Genomic DNA, 19,850 nt, shown 5'->3' with positions numbered 1-19,850 from the left:
TTGAAGGACATCTTTATCTTTAAAAACCTTGTGTTGGTGATGGTAAATAATTTTCCATAAGATTAAGATTGAACAAAATAGTGAAAATAAAATTTAAGAAGTAAATTCTGTAACAATTAAACATTGAATACTAAATCATTCCTAAAACAGTTCAATGAATCTTGAAATTAATAGTGAATTACTGTAGTTTATCGAATACTGAAACAAATAATAAAATATTAAAGTCCTTAAATAAATACCGAAATAACAGTTAAGTAATAAAACAGTGACATATTTTAATTTGAAATTTGCAACCACATCGCAACCTGTCGAAAAACCCTGAAAAAAGGCAAAGGTGCAAATATGTTGACATAAAGTATCACTTTATCATGTCAACTGTTAATAATAGGGAAATACATTTGGAATACTATCCAACCAACAACATGGTGTCAGATGTGAAAACAAAACCAGCAACAAAAGTCAAATTCAATACATCTCTCAAGTTCATATTTGGGAACTAAAATGTTTGTTCATGTGCATACGGTTCAAATCGTACGTTTTTCCAATGTTTAGAAGATAACAATGATTTGCATCGCAAATGGCGACATCTGTCGGTGAGTTGGTGACAGTGCGCCACATAGCCAGCAGCCAATCATATCACAGCGGGGTGTGTCCTGTTCTTCCGCTTTCGTAACGAACAGGAAGTCCTTTCCTTGCGACTTTGAAGAACGTCGCTCTTTCATTCATCTCGTCGAACAAAGAGAAGCACACGAGTTAGCGCCAAGCAAAGACCAAGTGCGGATTTGTTGAGATTGACGTTTGAAAATGTGTGCAAGAACGACACCTAAGTACAAAGTGGAACTTAATGGAATAAAAGAAGAGAACGAGCAACATCTTCAACTGCTGGGCGAAGGTTGGAAGCAGCCTCGTGTTGTGCTACACAAAGCAGGTTTGTACCCGTCTTACTCTCATTTGCTTTGTAAAGAACGACTTTCTATCGTTAGAAATATGCATCACAACATTAAGTTGTTTGGGGAAATCGGTCAAGGTTATTGCCGTTTTATTTTTTAATATTGGGGGGGGGCTAGCAGCGAGAGGGTGCACAGAGCTGAAGGAAGCAGGACGGCTGTAAAAATGAACAACAATGCCTGCTTTTTCCCTGCGGTCAGTCACCTTTATCTGGTGCAGTAAGCTATTTCAGTCAGCAGCAAATTAAGCTCTCCCAAAGGCCTCAGGGCATTTCAACCTGACACCTCATGTTTCAAAACTGTGCTTACAGGTTAATAGAAGGTCACAAAAACATGGACCTCTTAAACAGGAAAATGTGAGTTCAGTGGTAACAGAGTTGTGTCTATGCTGGCAGTTGAGCAAGAAGCCACAAAAAAACAGATAAACGTCTTGAGCCGTGTTTGACAGGAAACCGTTTAGCTCGCATTTAACAGAATTGTGACCCAAACATGTCTTGTAAGCTGAAACCGTTCGAACAACAGGAAGAGTGAGGACGGGTGTGATGAAGTCAAAGTGTTCATGTTTTTCCATTCTTTATGAGTTGACATACAAATTGCTTTGCTGCGCTTCAATAAAACGCCGCACAGGAGCGGGAAAGCTTTTCTCTTTGCCATGCCACTGCTCCTTGCAAGTGACAAAGACAATATTGGCTGGGTGATTCATTTATGAAGGCTTGTCTCGTTTTTGACAAAAACTCTGACATATCTTGTTCAAGCAATTCCTTACGGAAGGAATTCTGCCTGACTCTAAAATATGTGCACACTGCGGCGAAAGCATTAATGGCGGTTAATCAATTTTAGTGGATAAAACACAAAATATTCAGTTTTAAAAAAAAATCAAGTACGTATTGGTCTTATTTATGAACTTTGTACTGGCTTGGTCGGGTGAGAGTCAAAGAACCTCGGGTGGCCCTGCTCTGTTTTGTGCACATGTGCGTAGTTTCACCACATCCAATCATTTAAAATACATTTAATGCATCCATCCAGGGTTGCACGGATCTCATCAGTGAACAAGCGCATGCTGCAAGGAATGCATCTGCATCTTTGTCTTACTATGGGCTGAAAAAGGGAGAACGTCACAACCCCCTTTTCTACCAACAAGTCCAGGAGCATTTAGTTCTGTCTCTTATTGCAAAAAGAAATACTTGTAAACATATTTTACTTGAAGGATTTCTATTCTATCCATGACATTATGTTGCGATGGCCCCCAGTGGCCCCCATCAATAAGTTTGGGTCCCACAACAGGTGTTCCATCAGACGCACACAATAGCCTGTGTGTGCTAACTTCAGCTCGCTTCCAGAAACGTCTGTGAGTATGTCAGGAATTAAATTGGGCATCGGCCGCAACGTGCTTCCTTTTTAAATGCTCGTTTATCACAGTTGTGCTGCTAGAAAATGGAGGTTTACATCGTAGGACGTAATTTTGTGAAATGCCCCCATGGTCCGGTCCAAGTTGGGGTCGCACGCATTAATCCGTGTGCAGCAGGCTCAAGTCAAGGTAGCACTGTAGAAAATAGGACAAAGTCGCCGCATGAGCTTTGACTTGACCAAACAAAATGTGTGTTTGTCTTTGTGTCCTACAGAAGTCAGTGAATACTATCTCCGTTCTGTGAAAGAGGAGCCAGACTGGACTCACATCAAAAAGGAGGAGGAAGAGGAGGAGATCAACAAGTCACCACTGAACGTTTTCCCTATAAAGACTGAAGATGAAAAAAAGGATGAGAATGAGGACAACAGAGGAGCGGAGCCGACAAGCAGCAGCTCAAGTCATCACGTGACAACAGAAGGTGATGAAGACCACTGGGGGCCATCACAAGCACACAATGAGGACACATTATCAGACGCTCGTGACGATGATGATACTAATGATGATGATGATGATGATGGGCAAGCCAAAGGTGAAAGGGCACGTCACACTGACTCATTCACTTCAAAGCTGTCTTTAAAAGGGCACAGAAAAACACACAGTGGTGAAAAAACTTTTTCCTGCTCGGTTTGTGGCAAAAGCTTCTCTCGGAAGTCTAATTTAGTAAGGCACACAAGAACGCACAGTGAAGAAAAACCTTTTTCCTGCTCGGTTTGTGGCAAAAGCTTCTCTCGGAAGTCTAATTTAGTAAGGCACACAAGAACGCACAGTGAAGAAAAACATTTTTCCTGCTCAGTTTGTGGAAAATGCTTCTCTCAAAAGGCAAGGTTAATAGCACACACAAGAACACACAGTGGAGAAAAACCTTTTTCCTGCTTGGTTTGTGGAAGATACTTCTCTAGAAAGTCAAATTTACAAATTCACACAAAAACACACAGTGGTGAAAAACCAATTTCTTGCTCAGTTTGTGGCAAAAGCTTCTCTCGAAAGTTTGATTTAACAATCCACACAAGAATGCACAGTGGAGAAAAACCTTTTTCCTGCTCGGTTTGTGGCAAAAGCTTCTCTCGAAAGTCTCATTTAGTAAGGCACACAAGAACGCACAGTGGTGAAAAACCTTTTTCCTGCTCGATTTGTGGCAAAAGCTTCTCTCGGAAGTCTAATTTAGTAAGGCACACAAGAACGCACAGTGAAGAAAAACCTTTTTCCTGCTCAGTTTGTGGCAAACGCTTCTCTCGAAAGTTTGATTTAACAATCCACACAAGAATGCACAGTGGAGAAAAACCTTTTTCTTGCTCAGTTTGTGGCAAGAATTTCTCTCAAAAGTCGCATTTAACAAACCACACAAGAACACACAGTGGTGAAAAACCTTTTTCCTGCTTGGTTTGTGGAAGATACTTCTCTAGAAAGTCAAATTTACAAATTCACACAAAAACACACAGTGGTGAAAAACCTATTTCTTGCTCAGTTTGTGGCAAAAGCTTCTCTCGAAAGTTTGATTTAACAATCCACACAAGAATGCACAGTGGAGAAAAACCTTTTTCTTGCTCAGTTTGTGGCAAGAATTTCTCTCAAAAGTCGCATTTAACAAACCACACAAGAACACACAGTGGTGAAAAACCTTTTTCCTGCTCAGTTTGTGGAAAGAGTTTCTATCGTAAGTCGCATTTACGACGCCACACAAGAACACACAGTGGAGACCAGCCATTCAGTTGCAGCGTTTGTGCTAAAAAATTATTTTCTATAAACGGTGCTGAAAGACACGATTGTGCTGGTGAGAATTGCAGCGATCCTTGAAGCTTAAAAAAAGAAAACAAAAAACTGAAGGAACTGACTCTTTGTGGTAAGATGTAAATTTTGATTTTCTATAAAATATGATGAAATTGAATTTTGCAAAACTCTTTTATATACATTAAGCCAATGTGATCTGTGTCAGAAGAAGCAACGTGTCTGAGTGATGATGATTTGTTTTGGTGTTTACATCAAACATTTAAATGAAATTAATTGCCTTTGCCTGGAACATTTGTTAACATTATGCTTTTCAATTGTCTTTTTAAACGTACTTAATGGAAAAGGTGTGAGAAGAAACGGTGCTTCTGCAATCGGTGCCTTCCACTATCATCAATAAAATCACTTGTTCCACTTGCTCAACTGGCCTTCATTTCCGGTTCCGGCGCCGCGCGAGTGGCTGCCTGTTTACAGCAGCGTGGCTCACTATTGAGCCTTTTTCGTGTGTTTTTTCCCTTTACCCTTTTTTATTTTATTTTTACCTCACCTCAGCAATGGACATCCAACTTGCGGTGGTTTTACTGCTGTTGGGGGCTGTTTTTTGCGCGATCGTGTCCGGAGACGAAACTCGGAGCTACGGATCGATCGTGTACACAAGAGATCAGCTGTTAGCACTCCGTGCTAACCCCGCGTGGGCTCCCGGAGCGAGACCCGATATTCCCCGCGAGCTGAGGAGGAAGAGACGGGGATGTCGTGCGGGGGCTAAACGCCAGGCAAGGAGGAGACGATACCACCCCGTCCTCCCGTCCGTTATTATGGGGAATATTCGATCCCTCCCCAACAAAATGGACGAGCTAACAGCGCTAACCCGGCACGAGAGGATTGTCCGGGAGGCTAGCTTGCTGGTGTTCACGGAGTCGTGGCTAACAGAGCTAACGCCGGACGCCGTCGTGGAATTGGACGGCTTCCAAATACTACGCGCGGACAGGACACTGGAGAGCGGTAAGAGAAAGGGGGGAGGGCTGGCTGTGTTTGTTAATGATAGATGGTGTAACCCTGGGCATATAACTGTTAAGGATCAACTTTGCAGTCGGGACATTGAGATGATAGCTGTTAGCATGCGTCCGGTCTATTTACCGCGAGAGTTCAGTCATGTGATCGCGGTGGCAGCGTACGTGCCTCCCTCTGCTAACGGTGAGACAGCCTGTGATGTACTGAATGCAGCTGTGAGCAGGCTACAAACACAGCACCCAAATGCCTTGTTCCTTATCTCTGGTGACTTCAATCATGCTTCTCCTTCCTCCTCTCTGCCTTCATTCACACAATATGTAACATGCCAAACCAGAGACAATAAAATATTGGACCTCTTCTATGCCAACACCAAGGAGGCGTACACGTCACTGCCCCTCCCCCCGCTGGGCAAAGCTGACCACAACTTGGTTGCTCTCCTGCCTGTGTACAAACCTCTCGTCCGCAGGCAGCCAGCTGTGACACGCACAGTTCAGCGATGGTCCGGAGAAGCCGAGGAGGCCTTGAAGGACTGTTTCAACACAACTGTGTGGGAGGTATTCAGCGAAGCTCACGGTGAGGACATTAATGGTCTAACAGACACAGTTACAGACTACATTAACTTCTGCATGGAGAACACCATTCCCACCAGGACTGTAAGATGTTTCTCCAACAACAAACCCTGGATCACACCGGACATTAAAGCTCTCCTGAAGGAGAAAAAGAGGGCTTTTGTTTCAGGCGACAAGGACGAGCTGAAGAGAGTGCAGCGTCAGCTGAGAAGGAGGATCCGAGAGGGGAAAAAGTCCTACAGGATGCGGATGGAAGAACAACTGCAGCGGAACAATGCCAGGGATGTCTGGAGGGGCCTGAAGACCATCTCAGGCCACGGACAAGCAGGTAAGACCCAGAAAGGGGGGGGGCTTCAGTGGGCAAATGAGTTGAACCTATTTTTCAATAGGTTTGATCAAATGTCTGACCCCGCTCAGGCTTCCCTGTTGCAGCCCCCACCCACCCCTCCTGCCACTGCGAACAAGACCCTCTCTCCCCCTCTCTCGCCCCTCTCTCTCTCCACAGGCTCCAGTTCCCAGCCTCATCAGACAACCACCACTTCCTCCTGCTCAGCCTTGTTCCTCACAACATCTCAGGTGAAGAACCAGCTGAGGAAGATGAAGGCTTGGAAGGCGGCAGGCCCAGATGGGATCAGCTCCCAGCTCCTCAAATCCTGCGCAGACCAGCTGTGTGGAATCGTCCAGCACATGTTCAACCTGAGCTTGAAGCTGGGCAGAGTCCCCCAGCTGTGGAAAACATCCTGCCTGGTTCCGGTTCCAAAGACCCCCCATCCGAAGGAGCTCAACAACTTCAGACCAGTGGCGCTGACGTCTCATCTGATGAAGACCCTGGAGAGACTGGTCCTCGTCCATCTGCGCCCCCTGGTCAGCTCCTCAATGGACCCACTCCAGTTTGCATACCAGCCTGGCATCAGTGTGGATGATGCCATCATCTACCTGCTCCACACTTCACTCTTCCACCTGGAGAAGGCGGGGGGCACGGTGAGGATCATGTTCTTTGATTTCTCAAGTGCTTTCAACACCATCCAGCCCGCCTTATTGGGAGACAAGCTGGAGCAGGCGGGAGTGGCCCACCACCTCATCACATGGATTCACGACTACCTCACAAACCGGCCACAGTATGTGAGGACACAGGACTGTGTGTCTGACGTGCTCCTCTGCAGCACGGGAGCGCCGCAGGGAACTGTGCTGGCTCCCTTCCTGTTCACCCTCTACACCTCGGACTACAAATACAATTCCACAACCTGTCACCTGCAGAAGTTCTCTGATGACTCTGCGATTGTCGGCCTCATCACTGACAATGACGATCGGAGTACAGAGGGGTTACGCAGGGGTTCGTGGACAGGTGTCAGCAGAACCGCCTCCAAATCAACGCTGGGAAATCCAAAGAGCTGGTGGTGGATTTCCGCAAGCGTCGGCACTCTCCACCTGCACCAGTGAATATCCAGGGAACAGACGTTGAGAGGGTCTCAACTTACAAGTACCTGGGTGTTCATCTGAACAATAAACTGGACTGGAGCGACAACACAGACGCTCTCTATAGGAAGGGTCAGAGCAGACTCTTCCTACTCAGGAGGCTGAGGTCCTTTGGCGTTCGGGGAACACTCCTCAGGAACTTCTATGACTCGGTGGTTTCACCGGTCATCTTCTATGGAGTGGTCTCCTGGGCAGGAGGCATCTCGGGCCGGGACAAAAAGAGACTGAACAAACTAGTGAGGAGGGCCAGCTCTGTCCTGGGCTGCTCCCTGGACTCTGTGGACTCAGTGGGGGGCAGGAGGATAATGGCGAAACTGTCATCAATGCTGAACAACCCAGCCCACCCACTCAATGACACTCTGAGGCCGTGTCCAAATTAACAGGCTGCGACCTCCGAAGGCTGCTTTTTCGGCCGCATGATGTCACTTTCGGCGCGACACGACCGCGCGTGGTGTCCAAATTCACGGCTGTCACGTGCGACCTTCGAATCCAGCCTTGGAATTGGTCTTCGTTTCCATGGAGCCAAGGCCGCTTGGCGCAACATTTACGTTACGCCCCCATATACTTTGCTCCACTACGGAGCCCCTCAGGTGCCACAGTATGAGAAAAAATATTTTTTGCTAATCTGTACCCACAGTTTAGTAATCTGTACCCACAGTTTACTAATCTGTACCCACAGTTTACTAAACTGTACCCACAGTTTACTAATCTGTACCCACAGTTTACTAAACTGTACCCACAGTTTAGCTAATGAGCTAGCGTTCACGCCCATGCCATGACGTCAAACGTTTGTGGGTGTTGCTTGATAGAGCAGTACCCACAATTCAGCAAATGAGCTCACGTTCCGTCGTATACACGTCGAGGTAAATTCAATTTGTTTTTTTATTGATAGTATTAGAGTGTAGTGTAGTGTTCTGTCGAATCGGCATGGTGTGATTTACTTTCACTTTCGTTCCCTCATATTATATGATGGTAATATTGCTCTAGTTCCTAGTTCATATAGCAGTTTTAGCAGCGAACGGCTACAATTAGCCAGCGCGTTTCTTTTCATTTTTCGTGCGTCATGTTTTGAACATTCGCTGCGTTTTTAAGCAATCGCCCGGCGCAAGCGATCATCCAGTCCTCGCTGGAGAAGGAGACACTCACTCGGTCGCATTACAAGAGGATACAATTACGTCTTTGGGGTTTCAAACACTGTAAGTACCTTTTCTGCGGTTATTTTTGTGTAATGATAATAGTTTGTGGTTACTGCCGTTTTCTCCCGTGTTTTTCCTAGCTAAAAGTATTGCTTTAATAGCTGCCACGCCATGAGGTTTATGTTAATATGATATTACAACTATTGTTTTTAACGTATGTAAACATATTTAAATGTAATTAATATTTTAATTAATAATTTGATCACATATTCTATCTATTCCACGATGTAATCAGAAATCAAAACATAATTCTATTTTGCTCCACCTACAGACGCGTGAGATCATGGACCAACTTCAGCTCATAGAGTTCTATTTTCATTTGGGCCTGAGCTACAAACACATACTATGTGTGCTGGGCTCCAAACACAGGATTGTTCTGAGTTTGAGGTCCCTCAAACGAATTCTTAAGAAGCATGGATTGTTCCGCCGAATCCATTATGACCACCCAGAGACAGTTGTGGAATTCATCAGAGAGGAGCTACAGGGCTCTGGAGCGTTGCATGGCTACCGGTGGATGTACACCAAATGTAAAGACAGAGGACTGCATGTACGAAAGGAAGATGTACGGCTGCTCCTTTCCGCAATGGACCCAGAGGGCACGACATTTAGAAGGAGAAGAAGACTGCACAGGCGAGGATACTTTGCCAAGGGTCCAAATTTTGTATGGCATGTCGACTCATACGACAAATTAAAGCCATTTGGCATTTGCATCAATGGAGCCATCGATGGATTTTCAAGGCGAATTCTGTGGCTGAATGCTTACCACACAAGCAGTAATCCAAAAGTCATCAGTGGCTACTTTCTTGAAACTATTAATGAATTAGGTGGATGTGCGCGCATCGTGAGAACAGACATGGGGACAGAAAACAGTTCCATCCGTGATATGCAGCAATTACTTCGTCGGACCCACACTGATGTGCATGCTGGTGGCAAAAGCTTTGTTGTTGGAAGAAGCACATCAAATCAAAGAATAGAGAGTTGGTGGGGCTTTCTCCGTCGAGAGTGTGTGGAATTCTGGCTGGACCTCTTCCACAGACTTAAAGATGAAGGACATTTTGATGGTGACTTCTTGGACAAGAACCTCATGTTATTTTGCTTTCTTGGTTTAATACAGGCAAGTAGTAACACTTCACAAGCACTTTATTGAATAATTTTTGCCATATCATGGTCAAGTTATAAATGCATTTTTATATTTTCTTCTCATGAATACAACTTTGCTTTTAAAGTTTTCAGAACCTTACAAAAAAAAAAAAAAAAAAATCCAGACATTTTCCGTGACATTGTAGATGATTTATGTCCACCTTGCTTTCACACTGCAGTGCATTCGTTTTGCCTACCTTGGTAAAAAGTTGAGGACCCAATGGTCAGTGGTAACTGCAAACATACCAAACTTTACTGTAACATGCATTTTTTCAGTTATGGTTACCATACTTTGTTTTAATTCTACCTCCATATAGACACAGACACAGAAGTACGCTACAGATAAATTTGACCTCAGTGAATGGATGGATGATCAGATAATATTTGAACTACTTAATGCCAGTATTTTCCTGCACTTTCACCATGCCACTTTCATATTTTGGTGACTTCCTCGTGAATGCATCTGTGTTTGCACAATGAGCTGAGATTAGTCTTCGAAAAAGTTTATATTTCCAGTTAACATGTTTCTTAAAAAATTTATGTAAATTGTTTTTGTATCACCTGCAGGATGAGTTGGATGCAGTCAAGGAGGTGTGGAACAGCCATCTGATTCGTCCATCCAAGAATGAGCGTGTCCCTCATGGTCGGCCTGATGTCATGTTCTTGGTCCCGGAGCTGTATGGCACAGAGGACTTTTTGTGCCAAGTGACTGAGGAGGATTTTTTGAGGTGTGAAGGTGACTGCATCCACCGCAATGATGTTGCTTGTGATGCTGATGTGTTCACTCTGTGTACACACATAATGTCACAGAACAACCTCCAAGTCCCAGTGGATGGATATATCGCTACGGACAACTACGTCAACTTGAGAGAGGAGCTAATAACACTCTTAGGTCTTTAATGGATGCAGTCCAGGTGTAAAAGGCTTCAAAGTTCTTTTACAATCCATAACGTATCACACCATTAATCAATGTGCCCTGTCTTACCCCCTAATGGTGTGTGTGCCCCCTCGCCACACCTCAACTGCTGTTTATATGGAGCCCTCACATAACTAAATGACAAATTGTTTTAAGTTTGAAGCATTCTGCTCATTATGGATTTTATCAAGTGTTTTACAACATGTATAATTTTACTTAGAATTTTTTTTTGTACACTTATTGTGACTGTGTGTGCACCCATTCTTGTACATACATGGGAAATGTACAGAGAATTGTTGAAATTCATTTGATATATACTGTACATATATTTTGTAATTTGCTTGATGGTTCTACCCAAATTAACTGTTGCTGATTTATGGTTTTGTAAAATAAATAAATTGCTGCAAACTCCTCCGCATATTGACATGCATTGAGCCAACATGTAAAGATCTTTGATTGGTATTTAAAAAGCCACATTCAAGCTCGCTAAAATACATGTGTGTGATTCAAATAAATTCTAAAAGTAAAATTGATTGACTTCTACATTTTCAGGTAGCCAAAGTATCTTGAGTTGAAACTGCTATTCAAACCTTAAATGTATTTGTGGAAACTATTTATGTGAAGCGAAGTGGTCAAATTCACACAAATGCACACTGTCAAATCAGACAGCAACAAGGTGACAACTTGATAACTGTAGACTTGAGATTTGGGTACTCAATTCAGCAAATAATGTCTCCTACATACAGTCTGTCTGAGAGCTGAGTGAATGTCACTGTCTTAACTGAGAAAAAAATTCAGATAGGAGCAGTTGCACATTTAATTTTTATAAAATTTGTGTAAAACAAGACATCGTAGTCGACCCCAGCGACACAACTATCTGCTTGCAATACAAGCAGTGGAGCAATTTTATAAAAACCAAAAAAAAAAAACACACGTCTTAAAGCTGTTGCATAACAACCATAGTCAACAAAATTGTGTCTTACCACAACAAAATTGCTTCCTAATTTTGCAAAGAATCAACTATATGCAAACAATGACTCAATAGTCAGTAAATATAAACAACTCGACTTGCAGTCCAAGAGTATGAAATACCGGCATAAAACAGTAAATCTGGCCCCCATGAATCAGACCATGCAACTACATTATAAAATACCATTCTGAACAAATTCCAGACAAAACAGCCGCCAAACCCTCTAAGAGTATATGGGAATAGATTTTGCAGAACAGACACTAAATTATGTCCATCACCCACATGTTGGCATCAAGTACATTCCCAAATTCCTCAGACAACTCAGGGTACGACCCATAGTTGTTGGCCACCTCCAGAACACAGCCACATGTATGGGACATTGGTCTTCGTGTAAATAGGTTCTCAGCCTCAAAGAATCGCACATGGATCTTCTCAGCCACTAAAAGATCTGCACCTTTGGAAAACAAAAATAAAATATTAGTTTAGAACCACATACCACCACCAACTCTATACTAGAACACTCGTGTCTATCACCTCAAATGAAGGCTCTCTAATCATTGCCTTCAATAGCTGTGTATTTATTAAACGTTTACATCAGGCCCGCCGAAGTTGAAAAAATTAAATAAATAAACCTTGTTCATGTTTTATTTTCCCCGTAATTCTGATAAGTGTCCCCACTAGGAGACACACCCTAAGACAGATATTTTGTTGCAATGTTTTCATTCATTTTCATTTAAAATTAGAGCATATATTTTCTCCATATACGATATGTATTTTCTTTCTCAGATAAAGTGAGGTTACCAAAACACTCCATCCAAGTGTTGCTGGTCCGGCCCCTCTGTCAAGAGAACCCATTGTGGCCCACAAATCAAAAATTTTGCCCCCCGTGTTTCAAAGTCAGCTGAGGGCACATTTCTTTTGGCATATATACACACACACACATATACATATATATATCCATATGTATACATATACATATATATATATATATATCAAATTTGACAAGTGAAAACAAATGACAGAATTAGGATTAATCGTAAAGATGTGAAAGATTACCAGTACAAAATCGAAGAAATTTCTTGAGCCGATGTTCGTTGCAACTCCTGATGAATTTTTTCAGAAATTCAAAACTCTGCATTTCTCTCATGTTGAGGCCCTCATGCTGTAACATGGTGATTACTCTTCTTTGTGTTGGGGTAAGGCTACCATATACTTCATCCAGGCCTCCCAGTGGTAATTTCAGTTCCTTCAATATACTGGACCAGCACTCAGCAATATAGGCGGGATCTTGAACCAGTTCCTTATGTGCCACCTCAATTAAAGTCTTCTTCACGTTCCCCTTATTGACAATAACTTTAACCTCGTGAGTTTCGAGGAAATCCATCCACTCCTCAGATCCAGCGATAGACAAAAAATCAATCATCGCTTGTTCAGCCACTTGTTTTTCTTCAGAGGGAATTGTGTCTAAAAATGCCGAAAGCAGGTCATTCTCCATCAGGTCAACGCCGAGACAATACAAAATAAAGGGCTTGGCTAATGCTATGGGAAAATATTGCACAATGTTGTATCCAAGGACCATAACTTTGGCAATGTTAACCCATTCGTCTTTCATGTCGTGTCGTGTCATTGGTATCTTCATTGTGCTTCCATGAGTGCATTTACTGAAGAATGTTTCCCAGTATTCACTTAAGGCATCACGTAACACACCACCATTATCTTCTCCCTTTTCCATTGCTCCATTGGGTTGGAACATCTCGATCTCCACCAGCAGCTCATCAGTAGTTACAGTGCCGTTTTGAAAGGCTGCATTTAATTCATGGAAAACATTTCCCCTGTGCAGTTTAAGTTTTCTTGCTTTAAGTGGATGAGATTCTTGCCCTGGGGATGGATTTTCAACCAACAGCTCCATGGGGATGGTGTCGTCGAGGGTGTCATCGACATCATAAGTGGCATAATCAGCAAATGAATGTCTGAAGACTATTTCTTCATCAGCAATAACATTTTCTAACAGTCCACCTACTGCTCCCACCATTTCACTGTCCAATGGAGGCACCTTGGCTGTTTCCTCCAATGCAGTAAAATGCACAGAAGCGGTGTCATGTGGCTCATCAAGCACTTTTGCAGGGGCATCAGCACCAACTCTTTTGCATGACAAATAAAGCCGTAATGTTTTCACCTTTCTCTTTTCATACTGCTCATTTAATGTTGTTTGTGGTGAAATGATCTCTTCAGTGAAGTCCCGTATTAGAAATTCAAAATCGCTTTCCCTCCCTAGTTTTGATTTTCCATTTGGAAAAAAGAGTGCTTTGCCTGTTTCCATTAATTCTGACATTGTTGCATTCTTCAGGGCCTTTAAATGTCTTGTGCCTCCTCCTCTTCTCTCTCTAACTTGCACAATTCGGTCCTGAGTCTCTTCAAATAGGCCCATTTGGTAGTTGCGGTGTTCTTTCATAGCATTAGTGTTGCCAGGCCTTTTTTTTTCACCCGCTCATCTGTGCGGCCATTGTCAAAACCCCGCCTTTGTTGAATTTTTTAAATCAAAGACTCAGTTGCTTTGGATATTGTTGTGTTGGTTCCTTCAAGCGCAGCTACTTCTCTTCTGCAGTATTGGCGTATTGCAATTCGGTCTCCAGCTTTGGGAACATATTCTGTGAGCTGCTGGTCTGTCATCGCATTGACAGCATAGCAATCAATCTGAGGAAAAATAGAACATTGGTAATGAAACAAGTTTTAAAAATACACAAAGTACATGACCAGCAATCATTTTAAAACATGGAAAGTAAGACGCATTTTGAACAGCAACGTAGAAAAATGATTGGCTGAACCTCCAATAGTGTACTAACTACGCTAAACATCATTCATAAATATGAATTAGAAATGGTGTAAAGGGGTAGGAACACAGTTTATACTTCTTCCTACTCCATTTCGAACTGTATATATATAAACGTAAAACAACTGGCGTGGTTTGCATATGGAGACAGGGACAAAATGAGAGCTGCACACATCTCATTGAAATTTCATTACATAAATAATCTGATTGTCGTGATTTCCTCAAAAGGTTCTGCAACAAAATGTGTTTTCTACCATAATTTTTGTCAAGGCCTGTTTCAAAATTTTTGATTTTTTTTTAACAATTCCAATGAACCACAATTAAAAAAATCAATGTCCGATTATGAATGGTGATTTTTCCTTTTTATTTTTATGTATTATGATTGTTATATATGTTGTTTCCCTCTTTCCATGAACAGACAACACTTTTGTCAATGTGTGTGTACTTCATTTACACTTAAATGCTTCTACTAGAATTACAACCTGCCCCAAAGAAATGCAAATCCATTTGGGTGGATTAAACTTGATTATTGAGATTGATATTAAGAATAGAAAAATTTGAATCATTACAATTTTCTTTTTATGATCAACCATGTCTCACAACATATAATATGCCCGAAGCAGTTTTCCTTAAACACCCACATTGGTTAAATGACATGTTATTGCCTGTTGTACATACCTTCTCCTCGATAAAGGTGGCAATGACTTTATCATCTAACTTTCGCTGGTCTTTGAGAAATTTTAGAAAATTCGAGTCCATCTTCTGAAACAGAGGAGTAAAATGGCACTACTGCTGCATTACACATCGTCTCAAGGCAATTAAAGAGACAAGATGCAAAGTAAAACTACAGTATTGTACTTTGAAAATATGATTCTGCACGTTTACAAAAATGTCATGTCACCCTGACAAAATGAATAGATAAGAATGCATGATTGTTTCCATCGTTTCACAGTTTCATTATACAGCCATATTTAGCAACCCAACATAGCCCAGAAGCGAGTTATTAAGCAATTTACGACAAGCACGGCAGTAAACACAACAAATTGTTGTCGTGAAATAAAAGTAACTTTAGACAATGTACTTACAGTGAATGTCAGAGACGTACTTGTCTCCTCTTGTGGTGATTCGTGAGTGTTTGTACACTTCTCCGACGAGGGCTCGACTAAAACCACTGATGCCTGCTGATACGCCAAAAAGACGACAATAAAATCAAACCGTGGCTAGGGTGACGGTTGTCATGATTGGGTGACTTGTGGCGAGCGAAATAATGCGCGAAAAATGTTTAAAACGTGACGCACGAATAGAAAACACGGAGGCTAAATGTAGCCGTTCGCTGCTAATACTGCTCTATCAAGCAACAGTCACGAACTAGAGCGATGTACGCCTTACTTACATTTGACGGAATGGCATGGGCGTGAACATAAATCACGGAATTACAAGTCTTTAAGCGATCGCAGAACACACTATACTATCGTACTGTCAATATAACATCTAATAGAATTTACCTTGAGAGATATACGACCGCGTATACGACGGAACGGGAGCTCATTTGCTGAATTGTGGGTACTGCTCTATCAAGCAACACCCACAAACGTTTGACGTCATGGCATGGGCGTGAACGCTAGCTCATTTTTAAAGTCAAATTTAAAAACACATACACGATTACACACTGGAGAAAAACCTTTTTCATGCTCAGTTTGTGGAAAATGCTTCTCTCAAAAGACAAGTTTAATAGCACACACAAGAACACACAGTGGCGAAAAACCTTTTTCCTGCTCAGTTTGTGGCAAAAGCTTTTCTGGAAAGTCAAATTTAACAAGTCACATAAAAACACACACTGGAGAAAAAAAACTTTTCCTGCTCAGTTTGTGGCAAAAGCTTTTCTGTAAAGTCAAATTTAACAAGTCACACAAAAATACACACTGGAGAAAAACATTTTTCATGCTCAGTTTGTGGCAAGAGTTTCTCTCAAAAGTCAAGTTTAACAGAACATATAAGACCGCACTGTGGAGAAAAAACCTTCGCCTGCTCAGTTTGTGCCAAAGGATTCTCTCTAAAATCAACTTTAACAAAACAGAAGAACACACAGTGGAGAAAAACCTTTTTCCTGCTTAGTTTGTGACAAGAGTTTCTCTCAAATGTCGCATTTAACAAGCCATACAAGAACACACAGTGGAGACAAGCCATTCAGTTGCAGCGTTTGTGCTAAAAAATTCTCCACTAAACAGCATGCGGAGAGTCACAATTGTGCTGGTGAGAAAAGCAGCGATCCTTGAAGCTTAAAAAAAAGAAAACAAAAAAACTGAAGGAACCGACTCTTTGTGGTAAGATGTACATTTTGATTTTGAATAAAATATGATAAATTGAATTTTGCAAAGCTTTTTTATTGACATTAAGCCAATGTGATCCGTGCTAGAAGAACCAATGTGTCTGAGTGATGATAATTTGTTTTGGTGTTTACATCAAACATGTAAATAAAATAAATTGCCTTTGCCTAGAACAACATTTGTTAACGTTATGCTTTTCAGTTGTCTTTTTAATCGTATTTAATGGAAAAGGTGTGAGAAGAAACTGTGCTTATGAAATTGTTGCCTTCCACAATCATCAATAAAATCACTTGTTCCACTTGCTCAACTGGCCTTCATTACGCTGTGTGAAAAGGTGAAAAACAGATCTCGAAGTTGAACTAAAAAAAGAACAAGAAAGAGAAATGCGAATAGTCTCAGTTTCTCTCAAAGTTTTTGGAATGGCAGGAGTGTAGCCACACCGGTCCAGCAAAAAGGCCACGATTCAGACTGATATCCAGATTTTCCTTTTTTATTTCTCCTTTTCCTCTGACGGCGTTCGGAAATTCCGGAGCCCCTTAGGGGACATGGAAGAAAAAAAAACAACTTTGCATTCCCTCGCAAAATCTTTGCTTTCCCTTGCAAAGATAGTGAATGTTCGTTTATTTATTTTTTTAATACGTGTTTATGTACTTCCGGGTCAGTTTGGCTTGCCTAGCCTCTGATGCGCGGCTGTTCGAGAGACGACAGTACGTCAGATGTGGCAATAATCTTAGAGGGTGACTTGGAACGTTTCTAGCGGTCAAGAGATGTCCCTCACGGTGACATTCTGCACATGAAAAGCAACAAGGTACATACAATTAACTCAAACGCACACGTCAAACTCAAGGCCCGGGGGCCAGATCTGGCCCGCAACCTCATTTTATGTGGCCCGCAAAGGGCAAATCATCTGCATCAACTTCCTGTTTCTATCATATTTTCTTCACTTTTAACAACACTGAGATATGAGATATTGCCATTTATTTGTTAGCAGTCCTCCCCTTTTAAAATAAATGGAAAAATTGTTGAACAATTACTTAGGAGCTTCTGATTTCAAAACTGGCTTTCCATTCAATTTATATGGGTTCACAGTCATACCGGCCCTCTGAGGGAAACCACAACTACAATGTGGCCCGTCCACAAAAATGAGTTTGACACCCCTGCTCTAACGAAATAACCTTAATAATAGCAATATGGGTCCCTACTGTTAATGTTTTTGCATAATACTAGCGTGCAAACTGTTTACCTTTTGAGTGGCAAGAAAAGTATTGCTGTTCTGTTTTCAATTTGTAGTTCATTTAAATCCTGTTATTGCATTCAAATTACTGTGAAGTGTAACGTTAAATATTTTTCTAAATGTTTTTTGTACAACGCAACTTTAGTTTCGTTTTGAAGCAGCGTAGTTCGTACCCGGAAATGACGTCATCAAATCGGATTTCGCGGAAGCAGGAAGTATAATAATAGATCACCAATAAGAGAGAAATGTGATGATAATGAAGTCCAATCGAGCACAATCTGCATACATCTTTTGCCTTTGGTAGCATCGTGGGTACGTACAAGTTTGTGTTATTAACATTGACTATTACTCTAACTATCCTGAGATTGCCCAACTCACCAGCACCACTGCACAGTCCATTATTGTTCACATGAAAGGGTTCTTTGCAAGACACGGAATTCCGCAGTGTGTTGTGAGTGACGACGGTCCGCAATTTGACTGTGGAGAATTTCAACAGTTTGCAAAGCAATATGGATTCACTTCAAGCCCTTTATACCCACAGGGAAATGGCCAGGCTGAGAAGGGAGTGCAAATCATCAAGAGACTGCTAAGGAAGGCCAAGGATGATGCATCTGATCCTTACCTTGCCCTATTGAGTTACAGAGCTGCACCTGTGGAGTGGGGAGCTTCTTCGCCTGCTGACCTACTCATGTGCCGTAAGCTTCGCACCACGCTTCCACAAATACCACAAGGACATGACAACAACATTTGGATTGAAAATAAGAGAATGCTCAAACTCAAACCGAAAATTGCATATGACAGAGCTACAAAACATCTGGAACCTCTTTCTGAGAAAGACACTGTAAGGATTGAGGGACCTCATTTTTGGGACAGAAAAGTGACTGTCCTTATTGAAGCCGGACCGAGATCTTACTTTGTGGAAACAAAGCATGGACAAAGAGTGAGGAGGAACAGGAGGAGTCTTCTGAAGGTTCCCGAGGACTGTAAGAAATCTTCTGATGCGGCTGAGGCTGCAAAGCAGGTGGATACATCGAAGGAGCACAGACCTCAACCACCAGCAATTTCTGGGATTACTGAACCTCTTCGAAGATCAACAAGAGTTAGACGACAACCGGACAGGCTGATTGAAAATGTTTAATGTTGTGTGATTGTTGCTAAAATTGTTGTAGAGATGCTTGTTGTCATAAAAAAATGGATAGATATTGATAAGAAGTGAAAATAATTGATAACAAAACAAAAATATAATAATAAGAATGAAATAACAATAATTATTAAAAAAAGGCAAAGGCATTGTTTAACGTTTGAAAGGGAGATATAATGACAGCAGTTATATCATTGGTCACTAGTTGGCAGTATTGCCTGACGTGTGTTTGGTTACCAGACGAACAAGTGTGTCTGCACATAGACGAGAATGCAAGTCAGTAAATAAAGAGACACAAGCTTGCAGCATCACGTTGCCTGCGTGACTTCTTAAGATAGAAGACGGAACATTACAGTAACCATTAAAAAAACGTATAGTAAACATACTAAAGCTGTTGCTTTATGTTATTTACAAAGATTTTTTGTTTAAAATCCCCCTGGCTCTTCTTTTTGTGTTTTCTATATTATGTACGTATTAGTAGCTGACCTTCCCACAACTCCCTGGCAGAAGGTAGGCACTGATTTTTTTCATATAAGAGAACATTATCAGATTCCCAAGCGTGAAGAAATCTTGAGTGACATTGCAGGTGCTAAGTACTTCAAATTAGATGTATCGCATGGATTTTGGGATTAATAACTGTGTTTGGTTTGCTTTTGTGAATAAAGATTTTACAAAAAACGTATGAGTAAATATTTATCATCTCATCAATATTTGCACAACAGAGTACTGAGTTTCGAGATCCTCACAATAATAATTCTCAAAATTATATTTCTTAGCAATTTAGCTTAGTTAAGGGATATTTTATTGACAATCTAACATCACTATACAAAGACAGAAAAAAATGGTGGTGGGGGGGGGGCGCGAATCTTTTTTCTTCTTGGTAGGGGCGGGCGTGAAATAATTGAGAGGCATTGCTAGTATATGCAGACATTATATTCATACAATCTCGCAGCCCGAGTG

The 19,850-nt window shown here is 41.6% G+C and overlaps 4 protein-coding genes and 1 pseudogene across 4 annotated transcripts in view; 2 read left to right on the top strand and 3 right to left on the bottom strand.

Annotated features, from left to right (window-relative positions):
- The window catches only part of LOC148342219 (uncharacterized), a 343,669-nt gene that overhangs the window by 284,879 nt on the left and 38,940 nt on the right, over window positions 1-19,850 (bottom strand). The gene's annotated exons all lie outside the window — the stretch shown is intronic.
- LOC148342220 (uncharacterized) overlaps window positions 1-19,850 on the bottom strand; it is a 161,900-nt gene that overhangs the window by 109,766 nt on the left and 32,284 nt on the right. The window lies entirely within an intron of this gene.
- LOC148342225 (uncharacterized) lies at window positions 689-4,590 on the top strand. The gene is made up of 2 exons (XM_088287809.1): window positions 689-928; window positions 2,570-4,590. Exons 1-2 carry the CDS (start codon window positions 805-807, stop codon window positions 4,147-4,149), a joined length of 1,704 nt encoding a protein of 567 aa, XP_088143935.1. The 5' UTR covers window positions 689-804; the 3' UTR covers window positions 4,150-4,590.
- LOC148342224 (uncharacterized) lies at window positions 7,936-10,555 on the top strand. Its single transcript, XM_088287817.1, has 2 exons — window positions 7,936-9,446; window positions 10,040-10,555. The coding sequence occupies exons 1-2, from the start codon at window positions 8,616-8,618 to the stop codon at window positions 10,370-10,372; spliced, it is 1,164 nt and encodes a 387-aa protein (XP_088143943.1). The 5' UTR covers window positions 7,936-8,615; the 3' UTR covers window positions 10,373-10,555.
- Window positions 11,197-15,727, bottom strand: LOC148342223 (uncharacterized; annotated as a pseudogene).

The sequence above is a fragment of the Idiotropiscis lumnitzeri genome, chromosome 2 (assembly GCF_059441095.1).
Source record: "Idiotropiscis lumnitzeri isolate Australia: NSW breed Sydney's pygmy pipehorse chromosome 2, RoL_Ilum_1.0, whole genome shotgun sequence".
Classification (NCBI taxonomy): Eukaryota; Metazoa; Chordata; class Actinopteri; order Syngnathiformes; family Syngnathidae; genus Idiotropiscis; species Idiotropiscis lumnitzeri.
Note: the sequence above shows the minus strand (reverse complement) of the source record. Positions and strands in the feature narration are given on the sequence as shown.